Source organism: Acinonyx jubatus, chromosome E1, assembly GCF_027475565.1.
Source record: "Acinonyx jubatus isolate Ajub_Pintada_27869175 chromosome E1, VMU_Ajub_asm_v1.0, whole genome shotgun sequence".
Lineage (NCBI taxonomy): Eukaryota > Metazoa > Chordata > Mammalia > Carnivora > Felidae > Acinonyx > Acinonyx jubatus.
Window position 1 is genome coordinate 18817396 of NC_069397.1, and position 20867 is coordinate 18838262.

A 20867-nucleotide genomic window follows, 5' to 3' on the forward strand; every position below is an offset into this window, starting at 1 on the left:
ATGGAATGGGATAGGGTGGGGATCAATTTGATAATGGTATTTGGGAAGTAGAGTACACAAAATACATAAAATACATCACCTGGCATTTGGTGATTAATTTAGATACATGGGGTTAAAGAGAAGTATCACCAAGTATTACAGAACAAGCTGATTAAAGCAAGAAAGGAGAGGAGAGGTGGATGGCAGCATGGAAGGTAGCCAGGAAAATGACAAATTTAGATTGACGTTTATTGACTTCAATGTCCAGTCATAAACTGGATAGGCTGTCCAGTCAGAAACTTGTAGAACTAGAGTAATAAGACATATACAGGGGCACCTGGGTGGCTCAGTCGGTTAAGCGGCCGACTCTGGCTCAAGTCATGATCTCACAGTTCGTGAGTTCGAGCCCTGTGTCGGGTTCTTTGCTGACTGTTCATAGCCTGGAGCCTGCTTCGGATTCTGTGTCGCCTTCTCTCTCTGCCCCTCCCCCATTTGTACTTTGACTCTCTCTGTCTCTCTCTCTCTCTCAAAATAAGTAAACATAAAAAAAAATTAAAAAAAAAGATATATACATTGGAATTGAGAATAGACTACTGTGTACAACACATTCAAGCTGTCGTAAAGGTAAGGTTAACGAACTTGGAAGGCAGAAAGGCTCAAGAGTACTGTGAAGTCTACTGCCATCATCTGGAAATCAGAGGAGAGCAAGAGCAAAGAAAGTTGGAGGGATGCATTTTAAAACTGACTTAGAGAGTAAGTCACTCATTCGCAAGTCCAGAAAAATACGACCTTTAAATTATATACACAGTTTTATAACTTGAAGACTCATCTCTATCTTAGAAATATACTTATGTAAATATGGTAAGTACCTGTGTCCCTTCATTAAAAGTCCATAAGGGGCAACAAAAACAAAAATAAACAAGAGAGACTACACCGGATTAAAAGCTTCTGTACAGCAAAGGAAACAGCAACAAAATGAAAAGGCAACCTACTGAATGGGAGAAAAATATTTGCAAATTGTATACTGGGAAAAGTTAATATACAAAATATGTAAAGAACTCATTCAACTCAATAACAAAAAAATGTAATTAAAAAGTGGGCCAAGGACCTGAATAGATGTTTTTGTAAAGAAGACGTATAGGTGGCTAACAGGTACATGAAAGGATGTTCAGCATCACTAATATCAGGAAAATGCAAATCAAAACCACGCTGAGATATCTCCTCACGTCTCTTAGAATGGCTTTTATCAGAACAACAAGAAATAGTAAGTGTTGGTGAGGATGTGAAGAGGAAATCCTTGTACACTGTGGGTGGGAGGGGAAGTCAGTGCAGCTGCCATGCAAAACAGTATGGAGGTGCCTCAGAAAGTTCAAGGTAGAACTACAATATGATCCAGCAATTCTGCTTCTGGTTATTTATCCAAAGAAAATGAAAACATTGACTTGAGGACATATATGCACCCCATGTTCATTGCACTATTATCTTATACTAGGGAAGATAGATACAGAAACAACTTAAGTATCCATTGACTGATGAATTGATGAAGAAGATATATATATATGTATATATTTAAAATGTACATATGTTTATATATTTATATAAAATATTGTATATATAAATATGTAAAATATAAAATATACTTTTATATTTATATATAAAATATAAAATGTTTACATATGTTACACATATAATATATAAGGTGGAATATATATATTATATATATTGAAATTGAATGTTATTCAGTCATAAAAAAGAAGGAAATCTTACCATTTGTGACAACACGAATGGACCCTAAGGGAATTATGCTAAGAGAAAGACAGATACCGTACAGTCTCATTCAGAAGTGGGGGGAAAAAGGGTGAGGGTGACGGGCAAAATGATTTAAGGTGGTCAAAAAGTACAAACTTCCAGTTATAAAATAAAAAGTCATGGGGATGTAATGTACAGCACGGTGACTGTAGTTAATTGCGTATTTGAAGGTTGCTAAGAGAGTAGATCTTAAAAGTTCTCATCACAAGAAAAAAGTTGTGTAACTATGTATGGTGAGGGATGTTAACTAGACTTGTGACCATTTTACAGTGTATACAAATACTGAATCATTATGTTGTATACCTAAAACTAGTATAATGTTGTTTGTCAATTATACGTCAATTAAAACAAAGTCCATAGGCAGAGTTCTCTGCCAAGGGACTGTTACCAGTAAAATAGTTTATAGAAGCCTCATCTTTTCCCTGTATAAATCTTTTTGTAGATGTGGACAATATATTGATGGAAGAGAAAGTATCTAAGATAGTCATATGGAGAAATGTTTAGTCTTTTTTTAAAAATGCAGTCTACTATTTTGAACAATCACTTGAGCAAAATAAAAACAAATATGTTAAATGATGAAAAGGATGTGCAAGTGACAGGTTGGCAGTATTTATCAAGAGTCTTAAAAAATATTCATCTCCTCAACCAGGCAGTTCTACTTCTAGATCTGATCCTAAAAAAAAAAAAAAAATTAATATGGAAAAGATTTGGACATAAAGTGTTTATTGGGGTACCTGGGTGGCTCAGTCGGTTCGGTGCCTGACTTGGTTTCAGCTCAGGTCCATCCTGGGGTCGTGGACTTGGGCCCCTGTGACGGGCTCCTTGCTGGGTGTGGAGCCTGCTTAGGATTCTCTTTCTCCCTCTGCCCCTCTACCCTGCTCGTGCTCTCTCTCTCTCTCAAATTAAAAAAAAAAAGTGTTATTAGTGTTATTTATAATAGATATTGGAAATATCTTTTTTTTATTTTTAATTTTTTTCTTTTTTGAAAGAGAGTGTGTGTGCAAGTGGGGAAGGAGCAGAGGGGGAGAGAGAGAATCCCAAGTAGTCTCCACGCTCAGCATGAGGCCTAACGCGGGCTCAATCCCATGACCCTGGGGTCATGACCAAGCCTCGAGTCAGACACTTAACCGACTGAGCTACCCAGGTGCCCCAGTATTGGAAATACCTTAAACATATAATTGGAAAACGTTTAAATAACTTTAACCATCGACTTAAATATCCTGAAAGACAGACTATGGCTTTGAAACCCAATTCAATAATTTATTAAATCTGTAACCTCAGAAACACAATTTGCTCATCTGTAATATCTGAAAACGTTAAGATTTTGGAAGAATTAAGTGTATTAGATTGAAAATATCTGGCACGTTGTAACTGTTAAGTAATAGTTACTATCGTACTTAGATTGTCAAATATATGTATGAGGAATTATTAACGATACGGGAAAAATTTGGGATACTATGTGAAATGAAGAAAACAGGTTTGATTTAGCTTTTAGTGTTACATATGCACTCAAAAATGGATGGAAGAAAGTTTACCAGACTGTTAACTGTGATTCTGAATGGTAGAAGCATGGATGATATTTTAAATTCCCCTTAGATTGTTGTGTAGTTTTTGAATTTTCTACAGTGACACGTGTTTTATACTTAATCAGTTATTGAAAACAAAAGAAAAAAGCAGTCTTTGAAATTCAGGGCATATTTGCTTTTCATTGAATTTTGTCTTCAGTGGACATAGCCAGTGACGTTTTTGGTTTATATTAATTGTCTTTATCTTCACATTGCTTACAAATAATACTGGAACATGGGGCACCTGGGTGTCTCAGTTGGTTAAGCGCCCGACTTCAGCTCAGGTCATGATCTCACAGTTTGTGGGCTTGAGCCCCACATCAGGCTCACTGCTGTCAGCACAGATCTGGTTTCTGATCCTCTGTCCTCCCTCACCTCCCTCCATACCTCCCCTCATGTGCATGTGCGCTCTCTCTCTCTCTCTCTCTCTCAGAAATAAATGAATACTAAAAACAAATAATACTGGCACAAAAGTTTGTATGTAAAAGGAGTGTTGGGTGTTTTGTTTTTGTTTTCCTTTACTAGTAGCTCTGAATTGTATTTGTGTTAACTGATTAATTTTAGAGTTAATTAAAAAAATTTTTTTTTCCAGAAACAGCATTTAAATTTAAAGCCCTAAAGAAGGTTGCACAGTTAGCAGTTATAAATAGCCTGGAAAAAGTAAGTTATGACCTCCTTGACATTAAAGTTTTGTTAAATTTTGGTTATAAATGTTGCTGTCTTTACTATTTTGAGTCAAAAGTCATGACTTCAGTGGTAGTTTCACGTTAATATTTAGGAGGAATGCATTGCAGTATTCTTATGAAGGAAATTAGAGTTTGTAATATAATTGAGGTTGTAGGACATTTTATTTACTGTACCATGAAAATATCCCCGCTTTCATATAAAAACGTATGTTTTGTTATTTGTAGGCATTTTGGAACTGGGTAGAAAATTATCCAGATGAATTTACAAAGCTGTACCAGATTCCACAGACTGATATGGCTGGTAAGGATAAGAGTGACTTACTCATGTTTTAAACTCTTACTTAAGAGGTAAAAACTTACCACTTTCAAGGTCATTTTTGTTAAGGTGCTTTTACATCTTGTCCCCTGATATCAAATAGGAAATAGTATTTTTCTCTTATATTTCAAAATGACCTTCAATCCTTTTCCTTTCCTTTGAGCAAATAGTAAAAGAAGTTTGGAATGAAGCCCTAATCTCTAATTAGAGTTGTGGATAGAATATTTGATGGCTCTTCTTTATAGAGAAAGCCCTTTTTTGTGCGCTGAGGCTTTATTTTGTATTTAGCGAGATGTGTATAAAGTGGTAACATCCTTCCCTAGAATTCTTGAGACACAGCTGTGAGGCAGAGAATACAGACTCCTGGAGAGCTTTGATGATTCCTTTTGGGAAGCTGTGCAGTCTTTGTTTCTTGCGTACATCGCACTTTGTGTAAGGCCCTGCGCGTTGAGACTAAACACAAGTTTGGCCATTTGACCTTTCCTAGGGTGGATCAAGATAGCTCTTTTAATACAGACAATGTAATATTTCTTGTCTGCTTCCCTGAATGAATTTAATTGTTTACGTGAACTTCCAAGTTTATCTTTTAAAAATGTGGCATTTGGGTTTTTGGTTAGTGCTGGCTTTTAATTTAATGCCAGAGATTTTCTTCTCATCTAGTAATATCATTGAATTGTATTTCCCCATAGAGTGTGCAGAAAAACTGTTTGACTTGGTGGATGGTTTTGCCGAAAGCACCAAGCGTAAAGCAGCGGTTTGGCCACTGCAAATCATTCTCCTTATCTTGTGTCCAGAAATCATTCAAGATATCTCCAAGGATGTGGTTGATGAAAACAACATGAATAAGGTGAGCAGGGCAAAATCATTTCTATTATGTCCAGATGTCAACTAGCTTATTTTAACTAAGGTGTATGTATCGCTTTGGGCTTAGCATTCTGTAAGCACCGCGTTTCAGGGGACCGTTTCTAATTATGATCATTTTAGGTCTCTTTGTTCGCTGGCCTTGACAGAGACATACTCATACCTAAATTTATTTGGAGGGAAAATAAATGATACCACTCAATTAAAAATTTAAAACAGTTCTTTAGTGGGGTGCCTGGGTGGCTAAGTTGGTTAAACTTCTGACTGTGGCTCAGGTCATGATCTCACAGTCTGTGAGTTTGAGCCTAGCATCAGGCTCTGTGCTGACAGCTCCCTGTCTCTCTGCCTCTCACCCGCTCCCTTTCTCTCTCTCTCTCTGACCCTTACCCGCTCACACTTTGTCTCTCTCTCGCTCTCTTTCTCAAAAGTAAATAAACATGAAAAAAATAAAAAAATAAAATAAAACAGTTCTTTAATTCCATTTTTTTACCAGAGAAGACTGATACTTCTGTCAGTGTTAAACATAGTTTTTCTAATAATCATTGCACGGGTTGCCCTGTTAGAGTTCATCGGTTTTGTGTTGTGTTATTTGCATGTACTTAGGTGTGTACCTACTTGGTGCTAATGAAATTGTCTAATAATTCATTTTAGATATTTTCAAACAGTTTTCATAGCATTTTACGAGGAAGGTAGGATGCCACATATGCCATCTATAGTGAAATTGGTACTATAAGAACTGCTAATTTTAAGGGGCTCTTATAATTTTTAAAAAATAGAGCAGGGTGTTAATCTAATTTTATTTGTTTTGGTAATACATTTTTTGTTTTTTGCCACTTTGGGAGAAATACTCTTAGCTGAGTAAACATAAACTGGGCTCCCACATGACTTGCCTGTGGATGTAGATGTTCAGAATCAGCTGAATGATTCAATACTTTGTAGAAATACCAGGTAGGGAACTTATGCATTAGGTGGCTAAACAAGCGAACTTCAGTAATCCTTTAGTCTTTGATGCTATGGTACTCCACTTAGGTCTGTGTCCTCAGTTTTCCATTGGGAGGACACCATTTTTCATGCCAGGTTGTTTTGGAGCATGTCCGAAGAGTAGTTTTGGGGGATTTCTGTTTATTGGGAAAATAGAGGTAAAAAGCTACTATAAATTCAGTACTACTTTTAAGTGTATTTATATTTGAATAATCACAGCTACATCTTTGCAGATGTTTGCTTTATTTGTGTATCTTACATGACTTTCTCATTTTCTATTGAATCGTTTGTTCTTTATTGATTTGTAAGGTGTCTTTTTATTTAGAGAGAGAGAGAGAGAGAGAGAGGGCTCAGATGAGTGAGGGTCAGTGAGAGAGAGAGAGAGAGAGAGAGAAAGCGGGGCTCACCAGAAAGCAGGACTTGTGTTCACCTGAAGCAGGGCTCGATCTCACCTGATGTGGGACTCGAACTCACAAACCATGAGATCATGACCTGAGCCAAAGTCAGATACTTAATGACTGAGCCACCCAGGCACCCTGTAAGTTGTGTGTTGTCTGTACACTTTTACTTAATTTCTCTTTTTAAACTTTGTTTATGGTTTTTTGTTTGTTTCATTTGGTTTTTGCGGTTTAGGTATTTAAAATTTGTCTCTAGTCATCTCTGTCTTTTTGTCTCTTAGCTTTTTTGGTCAGACTGCTCCTACCCAAGATTTTACTTATTCATTTTATTGAGATAAAATTCACATACCATAAATATACTCTTTTAAAGCCTACAATTCAGTAGTTTTTAGCATATACAAAAAGTTGTGCAACCATCACCACTAATACCAGAACATTTCTATCATCCCAGAAAGAAGCCTTATACCTGTTAGCAATCACTTCTTATTCCTCTCTCACCCTAGCTTCTGGCGACCACAAGTCTGCTGTCACTATGAGATTTGCCTATTCTGGACATTTCATACAAATGGAATCATGTAATATGTGGCTTTTGTATCTGGAACATCTGAGATTTTTGAAATTGGCTTTTATATATTTCTTAGTACGTTTCTAGGTTAAAAAGTTTAGATTTTTAAAATCTTTCTGGATTAAAAGAAATGTATTATTTATTTTTTTAATGTATTCTCACTCTTTCCTGGGCATATTAGTTACGAGCTAACCAGTGTTAATGGTTGGTTGATACGTATCCTTCCATTCATATCTACTTGCTCATAAAAACATTCAAATGAAAATACACGTACATGCATAGACTGGTGATTATATTTTAAAATGAAATCACACACACACACATACATATATATATATATATATATATTTTTTTTTTTTTTCCTTTAAGTACTTTCTACAGCCAGTGTGGGGCTTGAACTCATGACCCTGAGACCAAGAGTCACATGCTCCACTGCCTGAGCCAGTCAGGAGCCCCAAAATGAAATCATTTTATACACATTCTGCAGCTTGCTTTATTTACCTTAGAGTGTATCTTGGCTCTTCCTCAAAATAGTTGATAGAGATCTAACACATTCCTTTAAGTGTTGGATAATATTCTGTTACACTGATGAGCCTCATTTACTCAACCATTTGACGGTGAATGGATGGATTCTTTGATTTTTTTCAGGTTTTTGACTTTACATTTAATCCCTAAGTAAGTATCTTTGTTCATGTATTTTTGTTAACTGATGCTTTTAGTTCTGTAGACTAGAATTCCAAAACTGGGATTTTGTGTCAAGGACATTTGAATTAAAAAAAAATTTTTTTTTTAATGTTTTATTTATTTTTGAGACAGAGAGAGAGCATGAACGGGGGAGGGTCAGAGAGAGAGGGAGACACAGAATCTGAAGCAGGCTCCAGGCTCTGAGCTGTCAGCACAGAGCCCGACGCGGGGCTCGAACCCACGGACCGTGAGATAATGACCTGAGCCGAAGTCGGATGCTTAACCGACTGAGCCACCCTGGTGCCCCTTGAATTTAAAATTTTTAATAGTTATTTTTAGATTTACATTTCCCAATATTTATACCATGTCACATTTTCACCAATATGAATTAGAATGCCTGTTTTTCTGCATCCTCACCAGGACTACATGTTTTTCAGTCTTTAATGAGGTAAAAAAGAGCATCTCATTTTATTCATTGCATTAGTGAGGTCAGGATCATTTCTGTTTCTAGGTCATTTGCATGTTTTCTTTTGCATGTCTGTTGATTCCCCCTCCCCCCCCTTTTTTTTTTTTACTAGTCTCTTATTAATTTATGAAACTGTCTATTAGTCTCTTACTGAATGATACCACATTTGATTTAGAAGAATGTTTTACTGTTCTAAATTGTTAGTTTTTTTGGAGATTTTAAAAATTTAATTGTGGTTAGAAAATGGTGGTACGTATTTGCTTTAAAAGTGTCCTGTGGTCATCAGAGTAGAATGTGTATCATTTTTTAGGGTACAGAATTTAATGTAAATGTTTAAAACTGCACTTACAACTGATCTGTGGTTCTCGAGAACTGCTGTAGGGGCTTGAAAGTCCCCTGTGAATATGCTGGGGGAAATGCTTAGTTTAGCTGTCTGAGCTCCCCTAGCCCTCAAGTAGCAGTATGCTCTGTTAGCGTGGCAGAACTCCTCCTAATCGTGGGTAATCACGCCTAGGTCTTTATTATAAAGCAAGCAAAGAATAAACAACAAATAGAACCCTTAGCAGACTGGATTGGGCTTTTATTTACACATTGTTGACTGCAAACTATATGCAGAGTGGTTCTGTTTTTCAGTTTATAATTTTTGTTATTACTATTTTATTGTTTTTTTTACTGTATTAGGGAAGGTAGTATACTGGCTCGCCACAATAGAACTTTATTATACTTAGGAAGCGCTAATGAGCTGCTGATCTGAATAGCTCTGTGGGACGGCCCTCCTTTTTGTGGTTTCTTAGGACCTTGCACAGCAAAGACTGCCATCTTTAAAACATAGCTTCTGTGGAAGTTGCTTCTATTCTGCTAGCCAGAAGGGAAAACATGGGAAATCATCCTGAGGATTTTGATGGGCCAGGCCTGGAAACATCACACTTTCATTCACATTCCATTGGGTAGAACTCAGTCACATGGCCATATTTAACTGCAAGAGAGCCTGAGAAATACATTTATAGCCCCAGGAACCAAGGAATGAAGGAATTAGGGAAGACAGAGGGAGTCAAGGATGGCTTAGACTGCTGTCTCCCTAGAATTCCCAGTTATTTCTTTATGGGTGAAGAGTTACATTTAAAGAGTACCTGTCCACTAGGAGAATAATGTGGCTATATGTGCTGCGAGAAGGAGTGTGGAACCTTAGTTGAGCTTGAAATAAGAATAGAACTTAGAAAAGAGAAAGAAATACAGAGTTGTTCAGGCCAGGGTGATCAAGAAAATGGATTGTGTACAAATGTTAAATAAAGATATGTTCAGAAAAGTTGCTTAGCCTTGAAGATGGAAGATTCATGCAGGCAGTGATAAGAAATGAGGATGAAAGGCAGATGTGAATAGTCTGGAAGATACTGTGAGCCAGTTTGGGTTTAAACTTTATTCTTTAGGCAATGAGGAAAAGTCCAAAGTTTAAGGTTAAAGGTGAGATATGCAAAGTAGTGTTTTTGGCTGATAAAAGGAAAGTCCAAAGTGGGAGCTAGGTCAAAATAAATAGGAGTTTAGCTTTTAAAAATTTTATTTATATTCTGGTAAAATAACCCAAAATTTATCCTTTTAACTGTCTTTAAGTGTGCAATTCAATGGCATCAAGTGCACTCATAGTGTTTTGTAATCATCACCATTATCTATTCGTGAACTTTTTATGGTCCTCTTAGATTCTGTATGTTAAACAATAACTCCTCATCCCCTCCTCCTCATTAGTCCCTGGTAACCTCTATTCTACTTTTGGTCTCTTGGAATTGCCTATTCTAGGTACCTCATATAAGTGGAATCATACAATATTTGTCCTTTTATGTCTGACCTATGTCATTTAACATAATGTTATGTGGCATTATCAGAATTTCATTACTTATTATGGCTGAGTAAATACTCGTGTGTGTGTGTGTATGTATGTGTACCACATTTTGCTTATATCCTAGAAATTTCTTGTGTGCAGTGGTATTTCATTGTGATTTTGATTTGCATTTTCTTAAGTTTTTAAAAAAAGTTTATGTAAGTAATCTCTACACTCAATGTGGGCCTTGAACTCCTGACCCCAAGATTAATAGTTGGATGCTCTTCTGACTGAAGCAGCCAGGTCCCCTGATTTTCATCTTTCTAATGGACTAACCATGTTGAGCATCTTTTCATAAGCTTATTGGCCATTTGTATTTCTTTGGAGAAGGTGTCTATTAAAGTTCTTTGCCCATTTTTAAATTGAACTGTTTATTTTTTGTTGTTGAGCTGTTGGAGTTGTTTACATGTTGTAATCCCATATCAGATGTATGATTTGCACATGTTTTCTCCCATTCAGGTCATGATCTGTGGTTTATGAGTTTGAGCCCTGCATCGGGCTCTGCACTGACAGCACAGAGCCTACTTGGGATTCGGTCTTTCCCTCTCTCTGGCCCTTCCCTGCTTGCACACTCTCTCTCTCTTTCTCATAATAAATAAATAAACTTAAAAAAAAAGCAAACAGTAGTGTTCTCACTTTTAATTCTGGGTTTTGGTAATTTAGGTCTTCAGTCTTTTTTCTTAATCAGTCTAGATAAAGGTCTCTCAAATTTCTTGAACCATTCAAAGAACCAACATTAAAAAAAAAAAGATTATTTAGAGAGGGGGAGAGAGAGAGAGTGAGCAGGGGAGGGGCAGAGAGAGAGGAGAGAGAGAATTCCATGCGGGGCTTGAACTCACAAACCATGAGATCATGACCTGAGCTGAAATCAGGAGTCTGATGTTTAACTGACTGAGCTACCCACATGCCCTGAGAGCTTTCTTCTTTTTCATGTGAGCATTTCCAACTATAAATTTTCCTCTTAGCACTGCTTCCACGGCATCCCATTTTTGGTGTGTTGTGTTTTCACTTTGATCTGTTTCAAGATGTTTTCTAATTTGTGTTTTTTTTCTTTGACCATTGGCGTTTAATTTTCATATATCTGTGAACTTTGCAGTTTTCTTTCTGCTGTTGATTTCTAGTTTCATTGTGACCAGAAAAAAATATTTCATATGATTTCAATCTCTTTAAATTTGTTAAGACCTTTCTTGTAGCCTAACATATGGTCTATCGAGGATATTGTTCATGTGAACTGGAGAAGAATATATATTCTGCTGTTTGATCAGTTTAGCTTTTGACATGTTATATTTGAGAATTCATGTAAGTGGAGATGTGAGGTTTTCATTTAGGAGAAAAGCAGAGGGAGAAATGTGTTGATGAGCTGCAAAGAGGGCTTGAGATCACAAGAATGGACAACTTTTTGTGAGGAACAGAATGTAGAGCAATATTGGTATGTCCTTAGAAGGCTGAAGGTTGAATATTGTCTGGAGTTTCAGAAAAGGATTGACAGTTTGACATGGACCATGACTAAGGTAGTATAATATTTAGAAATATTTTGAAAGAGAATATGATCAGCTGAATTCAGGGTTGAGAAGTCAACTACCATGTTTGGGAAGGACTGTTTCTTAAGTCCTTTAATAATTCAACCAAGAGGGGCACCTGAGTGGCTCAGTCGCTTGAGCGTCCGACTTCGGCTCAGGTCATGATCTCACGGTTCGTGGGTTCGAGCCCCACGTCAGGCTCTGTGCTGACCGCTTGCTCAGAGCCTGGAGCCTGCTTCAGAGTCTGTCTCCTTCTCTCTCTCCCCCTCCCCTGCTCACGCTTTGTCTCACTCTTTCTCAAAAATAAATAAATGTAAAAGAAAAAATTTTTTTAAATAATACAACCAAGAAAGTGAAGAACAGATTCTGATTCTGGGGATTTGAGAAACATGTCAGCGATGACAACTACCTAAATTTTGAAATAAAAAATCGGAAATATCAAGTATGTGGTTTTAGAATATGATTTTTAGAGGCTGATAGTTGGCTATTTTATGGGACAAATCTGAAATGTTAGAAACTTGGCATATTGTCTCGTTTCTGCATTTGAATTCTGTAGAAGTTGTTTCTGGACAGCCTACGGAAAGCACTTGCCGGCCATGGAGGAAGCAGGCAGCTGACGGAGAGTGCTGCAATAGCCTGTGTCAAACTGTGCAAAGCAAGTACTTATATCAACTGGGAAGACAACTCTGTCATTTTCCTCCTAGTCCAGTCCATGGTGGTTGATCTTAAGGTAAGTTGCTTTTTACTTCTCTACCTCAAACTTTAAGAATACCTAAGGAAAAATAAACTCCCAGTATTAGTATTATTATGCTACATAGTTGTCAGAGATCATCGCTAACACCGAAGTTCTGAATCTTCTTTGATGATACCTTCGTAGGACCTGCTTTTGTTGTTTTTGGGTTACTCCGACTAAATAAAGTGGCTTCGAATTTGACGAAAACACAGAATTAGCCAGTTTCCTTAAGTTATCATAAACATTCAGACTTGGTTTTACAATAACGTAGAAATGAGGGCCTGAAAGGAACCAAACATGGTACAGCAAGAATTTTATCAGACCAATGAACCACAACGTTAGTGTTTTCTACTTCTTCTGGCAACTGAATGTTATTGCCCTCTACGTGGATGCTGTGTTGATATTATTAAATACGAGTAAAAAAAAAAAAAATACTGCATGACTGTTTAAAGGCTTTTGTTTTCTCTCGGGATTTTTATAGAACCTGCTTTTTAATCCAAGTAAGCCATTCTCAAGAGGCAGTCAGCCCGCAGATGTGGATCTGATGATTGACTGCCTTGTCTCTTGCTTTCGTATAAGCCCTCACAACAACCAACACTTTAAGGTGAGAACATTGGTTTTTATCCAGTTATGCTTCCTGATGCTGTTGGTCCTTTCTTTATAAATATGAAAAGACTATGAAGATGAATTGGTATTTCTCAATATTATACATTAATATTAATTTTAAGACCTTAAGAATTTATTCTGTTTTTTAAAAACTTTGTTTCTTTTATTCTCATTTGTGCTACAGGATATTTTTCTCTTAGAAATAATATATGATTTTTTTTTCTTTCCCCTGTAGATCTGCCTGGCTCAGAATTCCCCTTCTACATTTCACTATGTGCTGGTAAATTCACTCCATCGAATCATCACCAATGTAAGTCCAAAAGGTATTGCTAAATTACTTAAAATTTTTTTCTTCCTTTATTTCTTTACAAGAAAGACATTCTTGGTTTACAAAAGGTTTTGAACTTAGATATATCTCTCACAGGTGATTATATCTAGTAATTGATACACATTTGTATTTTTCATATTTAGTTTCATATTCAATTTGGCCTTCCTTTATTGAGGAAGGTGGAGTTAATAGGATCCTTTGGAAAGATTAAACCTGAAATACTTTATTTGCATCAAAAGCCCTTGAGAACAGTGCCACTGAGAATATAATTGAACATTTTCATCCCCAGACTCTTTTAAGTTTATTTATTTCCTTAGTTGTGTTGGGGGGTGGGGCAGAGAGAGAGCTGGGAGAGAATCCCAAGCAGGCTCCGCCCTGCCAGCGCAGAACCCAATGCTGGGCCCCAACCCACGAACCATGAGATCATGACCTGAGCCACAACCAAGAGCTTGACGCTCAACCGACTGAGCCCCCCAGGTGCCCCACATCCCCAAACTCTTTCCATATTATTTTAATATTTCTAGCCTTTCCCCAGCATTTGATATGTTCTGACTTGTCACCTTACCATTTAAGTTAAAAGCAGTAACTAACAATATGTTGTAGGCCAGTATGGTACATTTAGAATGGTGAGATCATATTTGATTGTACTTTTTAGTCTTCCTTAAATACGTGAAATACTAACACACTTAAATAGAGGTATTGACATGATACAAAAGCATATCAGACAAAATAAGCAAGTTCATTAAGAGACACTTGTGAAACTTGGGACTCTGATGTGGGTACATTAAGTAGAAGGATGATGAAACCTTATCAGATTTGGACCATGAAGTTAAAAAATGCTGTTTTTCTGATCATGAAAATAATATTTTGAAGGTTCTCAAGTGTTATTTACCATAGCTCTACTTTAATCCATTTATGGATATTCATAGTTATGTGTAAATTGGCCACATTTTTTCTCCCTCAAAAAGAACGTTAATCACTGATAACTTAGGTATATTTGTCCTCTTTATAGGCAAATTCCACTTTAAGAGTGTATCGCTGATGAATTAAGAGTACCTCCCCACACTTATTTGCCTTGGATGCGTTGAGCTAAATGAAACTCTGCCCACTTTCTTTTCTTTCATCCATCCCTGCAGGGCAAGAATAGCTGTCAATAGAGCTGACTAGTGACACATTTCATTTTCTCCATGGGCGCTAGCATTCTGGGCAGGGCAATTCCTTGCTGTGCAGGACTATCTTGTGCGTGGCCAGACACCTAGTATCCCTCATCCTCATTTCACTAAATACCGTTGGGCCTCTTCCCTCCTCCCACCCCCAGACATTGTGGGCGACTGAAACGCCTTGAGGGAATGATATGTTCCTCACTTGAGTATCATTGGATTAAATGATAGGCGTAAATAACGTAAAATGCTATTTATCCCCGAAGGGAAACTTTAATGAATCTGATCGCAGATAAGGTATGTTTGTATTAAAAACTTACAAAATTTTTACTTTACTTTTGCCAGGGTAATGAGCAAGACATTGTATCCTTAATGTTTACTTTCAGGGTCATTTAAGAAAAAAAGAGATGACTTCCCCCCCTCAGGTTTATGTGTAATTCAGAATTAAAATATTATTATTTTGCTCCTTTGACTTATAATACTAAACACACTCCATTTGTTAGAGTGGATGGTTTTACATAAATGCTTACAACTTGATTTAATAAACCCAAGTGTATACTTTTTTGATTCTTTGTGGCTAGTTACTTTAATTGTGAAATATTTTTGTCTACAATCGAATACATAGAGCACTTTCAAGCATGGACTTGGCACTGCTGTAAGTGGCTGGGCTGCTCCTTTGTGGGTTTAAAGCATGCCTGGAGTGGTACTTCGTGCATGCCTCCATGTACACGGTGAAGTGGTCGTGCGTCCTTCTGTGCTCCGCTGGGTACTGCATGTGTGAGGGCGCGGTGTGTCTGTATCGGAGGTCACGTCTGTACGAAATGAAAAACCCGTATCGACTAACTCGACCTTTAACGAGTAACCTGCCAAAAGCATAAATTTGAGTCTATAAAGTATCTTTTAAAGGTATACTTTAGACAGTGGGTACTTTATCTTATTATAGGTTGTTTGATAAATTGTTTTCTTGGTAGGGTTGGTGTTTTTGTTTTTGTTTTTTCTCCTTCCTGTGGTTTGAGGCTACTAGATACTGAATCTGAAGTACTTTCTGACTGACAAGGACTATTTATAAAGTAAATATGCAAATTTATGGAATTGACTATTACAGAGTCTCACTGAAGACAGTTATGGAAATAACTTTGTCTTGAAATCACATGAAGTTTTTCTGAGCTATTTGGACTCCTGATCTTAAATTTATTCATAGTATAAAATTTCCTTTTCAATGATTCTTGGTTCAATACACCTCATAATTTCCTGCCTTCCATGGTTCTTTAGCCAAATTCACAGATTTTGTTTCTTATTATCACATTCTCGAGTAAGATCAAAGTTTTACTGATACGTTTTTGAGGGTTACGTAGGAGTGGTAATGGTTTGCAGTTGTTTTTTTTTTTTTTTCCTTCTGTGAAACATACTCATACTCCGTTCACAAGTACAGTGTTTAGGTCTAAGATATTCTACTGTTTCTTCTTAAGAAATCTGCAAGCCTGTTCACTATTTGAATTTTGTCATACTGTAAACATTTGTCAGCTTCAAATATGGTACTTCTAGTACGGTCACTTTTTTATTATGGCATGCTGTAAGAGATGAATTACAGTTATAAGATCTGTGTTACGTACTTAATCCTTACTGGCTTCCTTTGGGTTAAGTTAGGTATGTTGTTATAATTGGGAAACTAAAGAAATAGTAATACACATATCTGACCCAGATATCTTAGCCATCAGCGGAACATGCTGTGGCTAGTATGGTACTTGGTATTCACTCTGTTTTGTCCCTTATGGCAGTTTGTTGTAGTTTCCTTATGGGTCGCTCCCGTGCCGAGAATGACAGGACCTCTTCCTACCAAGAGGCTGGATAAGTTGTTCTCTCCAACACATTTGAAAATTTATTTAAGCAATCTCTTGAAGAATTGTCATAGTTTGCTCATACTATGTACTTGTAAAAGTATTGCCATTTGTTTGGCAATAAACGTAGTGTTTTCGAGAAAAAAAAAAAAAAGAATGTCTACTTTTGTTGACTAGTTTCAGAACGGACACATTTAGTAACTGTGTAAAACACTATAATTTTTACCAACCACATGATGTCTAGTTTTTAGTGCGTATTTAATTTGAAAGTGTATCTTTTAACTTTTATATTAAAATGAATAAATTTTTATATTATGAAAATCACTAAATCATAAGTTAAAATCACATTATTTTATAAGATGCACCTGGTACCATGGTACAATTTCAACAGCTATTAAAGTAATGTAGTAGTTTGGATCAGGTGTTATATGGGATGCATTTCTCTTTAGTTAGTTTCTGACAGGATATTATGGGGTCAGGAGAGTTAGTAGGACCTTTATCTCATTGCATTTTGTGATTATTCAGCCTTTGTCTCTTTAAGCCGATTAATACAAGCTGTGTAAATTAGTAAATGAATGGAGATCAAGCTGTATTGATTGCTTGGGCAAGTCAAATGACTGAATTGACCAGAGTTTAAAGAATCCATTATATAACCAAACTAAAATTTGATCATTTGTTAGGTAGGAATGAGCTTATGTAGAGTGAGGGTTGAGGGAATAGCAGTATCAACCGTACTTTCCAAAGAGAGTAGTATTTCTTCCCTCACAGCTTTGGGGTCCCTTCCTAAGTAGAGTTCAGTGTTCAAGTTGTGTGTCGTAAGTTGATTGTATAATTTACTACCCAGTAAATAGAGTTTTGTAACCCATAGTTTTAGGTTAAAGTGATATAACTTGATGCTGCTGCCTAAAATACTCTGACGATTATGGGTGAAGAAATTAAAAGTTGAGAATTTAACGAGCTTAGTTTTGAGTGAGAAGGAACCTGGGATTAGGATATGAAGCTCTTAAATCCTCTGCCTGTGTTAATTCAGTCATTCTCTCACGTGTTTCCTCTGCAGTGGGAGTGTCATAAACTGGATGGATGCCTGTGTAATAACCTATGTGTTAAGTGGTCCCGTATGGCTTGCATAATCTCCATATATAGTGAACATTCATTTTTGTCTTGACCAATAGACTTTATAGTTTTATTCATTTTAGTAATACAGTAATTTTTTTTTTTTGTTTATTTGAGAGAGAGGGCATGCACAGGAGGGGCAGAGAGGGTGGGGGAGGAGAGATAATCCCAAGCAGGCTTCACGCTGTCAGTACAAGGAGCTGGATGTGGGGCTCAAACTCACGAACCTGTGAGATCATGACCTGAGCTGCAGTCAAGAGTCAGATGCTTAACTGACTGAGCCACCCAGGCACCCCCATAATATAGTAATTAACTTTAAAGTTACATTAGGCACTATTCAAATAAAATAGTCACTAGAAACTAGAATCAGAGCTAAATGGGCAAAACTGACAGATATTTACATAAAATAATTACATCTAAACAATATTTAGCTATGAGCAGTTTGTCCTTGTGGTAATCATTAGTCTTTTCATGTGTTACACCATCATTGCATATCAATTTAAGGTTATAGGTTTACTAATAGCTTTATCTCATTTACTGATTTTATGTTGTACCAATCACTGTTGTTTGTAGGCATATAAGTGATGGTTTGCCGCATCGTCCTTCAACATCGTGTTGAACCACTAATCTTTCTTAAAACTTTGATAATAGCATTCTTATGTGGGAGAATATATACTATAAATGCATATGTTTCTGAAATGTGTAAAAGTTAAACTTAAAAAAAAAAAGAAAAAGATTGGCTACAGAATTAGCTTTCTAAAGACTCTTTGTTTTTCAGATTCATTGGCTTATCAGTGAGAAACGATAGTCTCATATGCCCATGCACATGAAGTGGCAGTTTGTCTCATGTTCATTATTATATTTTAAAATACATGTATGGTTCGGTGTTTGAATTAAAGATCTTATTTGAAGACTTTGGAAATCATGGTGTGTGTTTGCATGGTCCTAGAAAATTTTTCACGGAAGGCTAAAACCTAAGACTACAGTGTTAACCAGAGCATGTAACTCATGCAAATTTATACTTTTCTTCTCTTATGGTCTCTGTTTTTCTCTAGTCTGCGTTGGATTGGTGGCCTAAGATCGATGCTGTATATTGTCACTCAGTCGAGCTTCGAAACATGTTTGGTGAAACGCTTCATAAAGCAGTGCAGGGTTGTGGAGCACACCCAGCAATACGAATGGCACCGGTAAGAGGAATCGTGAATTTTGAATTCCCCCTTCTTCCTATTGCGTTTTCAGTGTCTCTATCCTATTCCTGTTTTTTTGATTATTTTAGAAAATCAAATGAGTCCTTCCTTTTCTGTAAGTGTCGTGGTATGTTGCATCCTGCATTATTGTTGCAATGCTAGCTAATGGTGTTTGTTTTTCACGATTTCAGTGAGTCGAACTTGTTTTTCTTAGAGAAATTTTCCCACAAAATGCTGTTAAAAATCTTAATTTCTTTTTCTTTCGTTCTCCTTTTTTTTTTTTCCCCTTACTTGCTTTTTGCTGTAACTTTTCCTTACGAATCAAAATATTTTGGTTTGCTCTTCATCTTTGGGGATGAGTAGGGAAGCTGACTCCTGGGTTAGAGTGAATGTTTCTACACCGTTTTTGCCCACTGGATGCTGGACACGGCACATAGGAAATTAGAAATAAAATGAAACATTTTTATCTAAAATAAAATATTTCATATTTCAGCAAATGTGCTATCATTCAGCAAATGATAGGCACTTTGATACTGAAGTTCATGTTTAAACTTAGTAAAAAGAGTCTTTTCAAATGAGGTATTCTAACAGATTAGTATTCTTAAATGGAATTTTAAAACTCGTATGGAACCAATTGAAACAGACAGTTACAGGATCATAGAAGTCATTTCTTGGTATTTATGTATAGCAAGAGTATTCTACATGGCAACTCTTGACATTGATTGGTGGTGCTTTGTCTTCTGCTTCTTATTTTCTATTCTTATTGGCTGCTGTCGCTCACATGATCAGATGCCAACCAGTCACTGTTTTGCATGGCAGTGGGCTTCTGTGGCTGTAAGTATGATCCATCGTAACTACCTCAGAAAAGTCCTTGGTTTCTTTGACTTTTCTGTGTATAGTTACTGTTATAGTCCCATCATGTCATTTCAAATGAAAACGTAGCCTGTTTTTACCTATTGGTAAAACATTTTTTGGTAAAAATTGGTAAAAAATTTTTTCTGGTAAGTTAGCCATTTCACACTCATAATTTAAATAGCTTTCTCCTCTTTTCCCAAGTTTCCTTAGTCAATGAAATATTTTGGTTCAATACAATTGTAGTTCACTCTTATCCAGTTGTCAGTAGTTGTTTCTGAGGATTATTTATCTCAGATGTTCAAATAGAGATGTTTGCTATACTGAATACTTTAGGATTATTTAGTCTAAAAAATTATAGCCAAAGAACATGGAAATTATGTTTTATTCAATAAAATAAATAAAACACAAACTATTTTTAGTTGACTTTTTGTGATGCCAAGTACTTAGTTTTTTAAAAAATTGAAAATTTCGCTCTAAGTTAATTGGAAGTAAACACAAATAATAGTTACTTAAATGTTAAATAACTAGACATCGTTTTACAAGTTGTCTTGGAAAATGACTTAAAATAATTGTTTAACAATTAATTCGTTCTAGATATCCTATAGTAAATAGAACTTTGACTTTTTAAAGTTTCTAATTCTTCGGGCAGAAAATTAATGGCCTTTAATAGTAGAAACTGGTAGAAAGTTAATAGTCACTTCCACTTTAACTTCAGTATCCACTTTACCAGCCATCTGCAGTTTCACTTCCTGTGCATGAGGACTGAAAGAAAGTGAAACGAAATTAGTCCTTTGAACAAAGACAAAATTTGGCTGGTAGTCTGAAAATGTTCCCTACGTTTAGAAGTTATTTTACATCTTAGCCTTACTTATTAACTGATTCCAGGAGCAACATACTGTAGTACTGAAAGTTCATGAAAACCACAGCTAGACTTCTTTTGGTCCAAGGACACCTATGATAAGAATTGAGTTTTTATTTCCTATTATTCTCTGAAGGTGTCAGTATACATTTGATTTGTGAAATCATTCTTAAGCTGTTTACTTTCATATAATTATATATGAAATTTTGTGTGTATGTATGTGTATGAATATGTACTATATGTGTGTATGAAATTATACATAGTGGCCGAAGGAGGGTTTTCTGCCTGATATTCTTACCGGGAAAATTAATTAACAAATTTAAACTGAAATAATTTTTTAGAATAATAAAATTTTACTATTGAGATGATCTTTAAGGTGAATCTTTTCCCTTTTAAACCTGGTGCCGTGAACAGTCAGACAGTAAATGTGGAAATTCTGAGCTCTCCCATAAGCTGCCGGGCATAGTGTTAACACCAGGGAAGCG

At 36.2% G+C, this 20867-nt stretch overlaps 1 protein-coding gene across 11 annotated transcripts in view; it reads left to right on the top strand.

Moving 5' to 3' along the window:
• NF1 (neurofibromin 1) overlaps positions 1-20867 on the top strand; it is a 246875-nt gene that overhangs the window by 68428 nt on the left and 157580 nt on the right. For 7 of the 11 annotated variants that reach the window (XM_027034457.2, XM_027034452.2, XM_027034451.2 and 4 more), the window contains exons 6-13: positions 3946-4013; positions 4265-4340; positions 5045-5202; positions 12260-12433; positions 12918-13040; positions 13278-13352; positions 15156-15185; positions 18537-18668. In XM_027034457.2, coding sequence (XP_026890258.1) covers positions 3946-4013; positions 4265-4340; positions 5045-5202; positions 12260-12433; positions 12918-13040; positions 13278-13352; positions 15156-15185; positions 18537-18668 — 836 coding nt within the window. Of the gene's footprint in view, positions 1-3945; positions 4014-4264; positions 4341-5044; positions 5203-12259; positions 12434-12917; positions 13041-13277; positions 13366-15155; positions 15186-18536; positions 18669-20867 lie in introns of those variants that run through there. The other 4 variants (XM_027034453.2, XM_027034458.2, XM_027034460.2 and 1 more) reach the window with 2 other exon arrangements.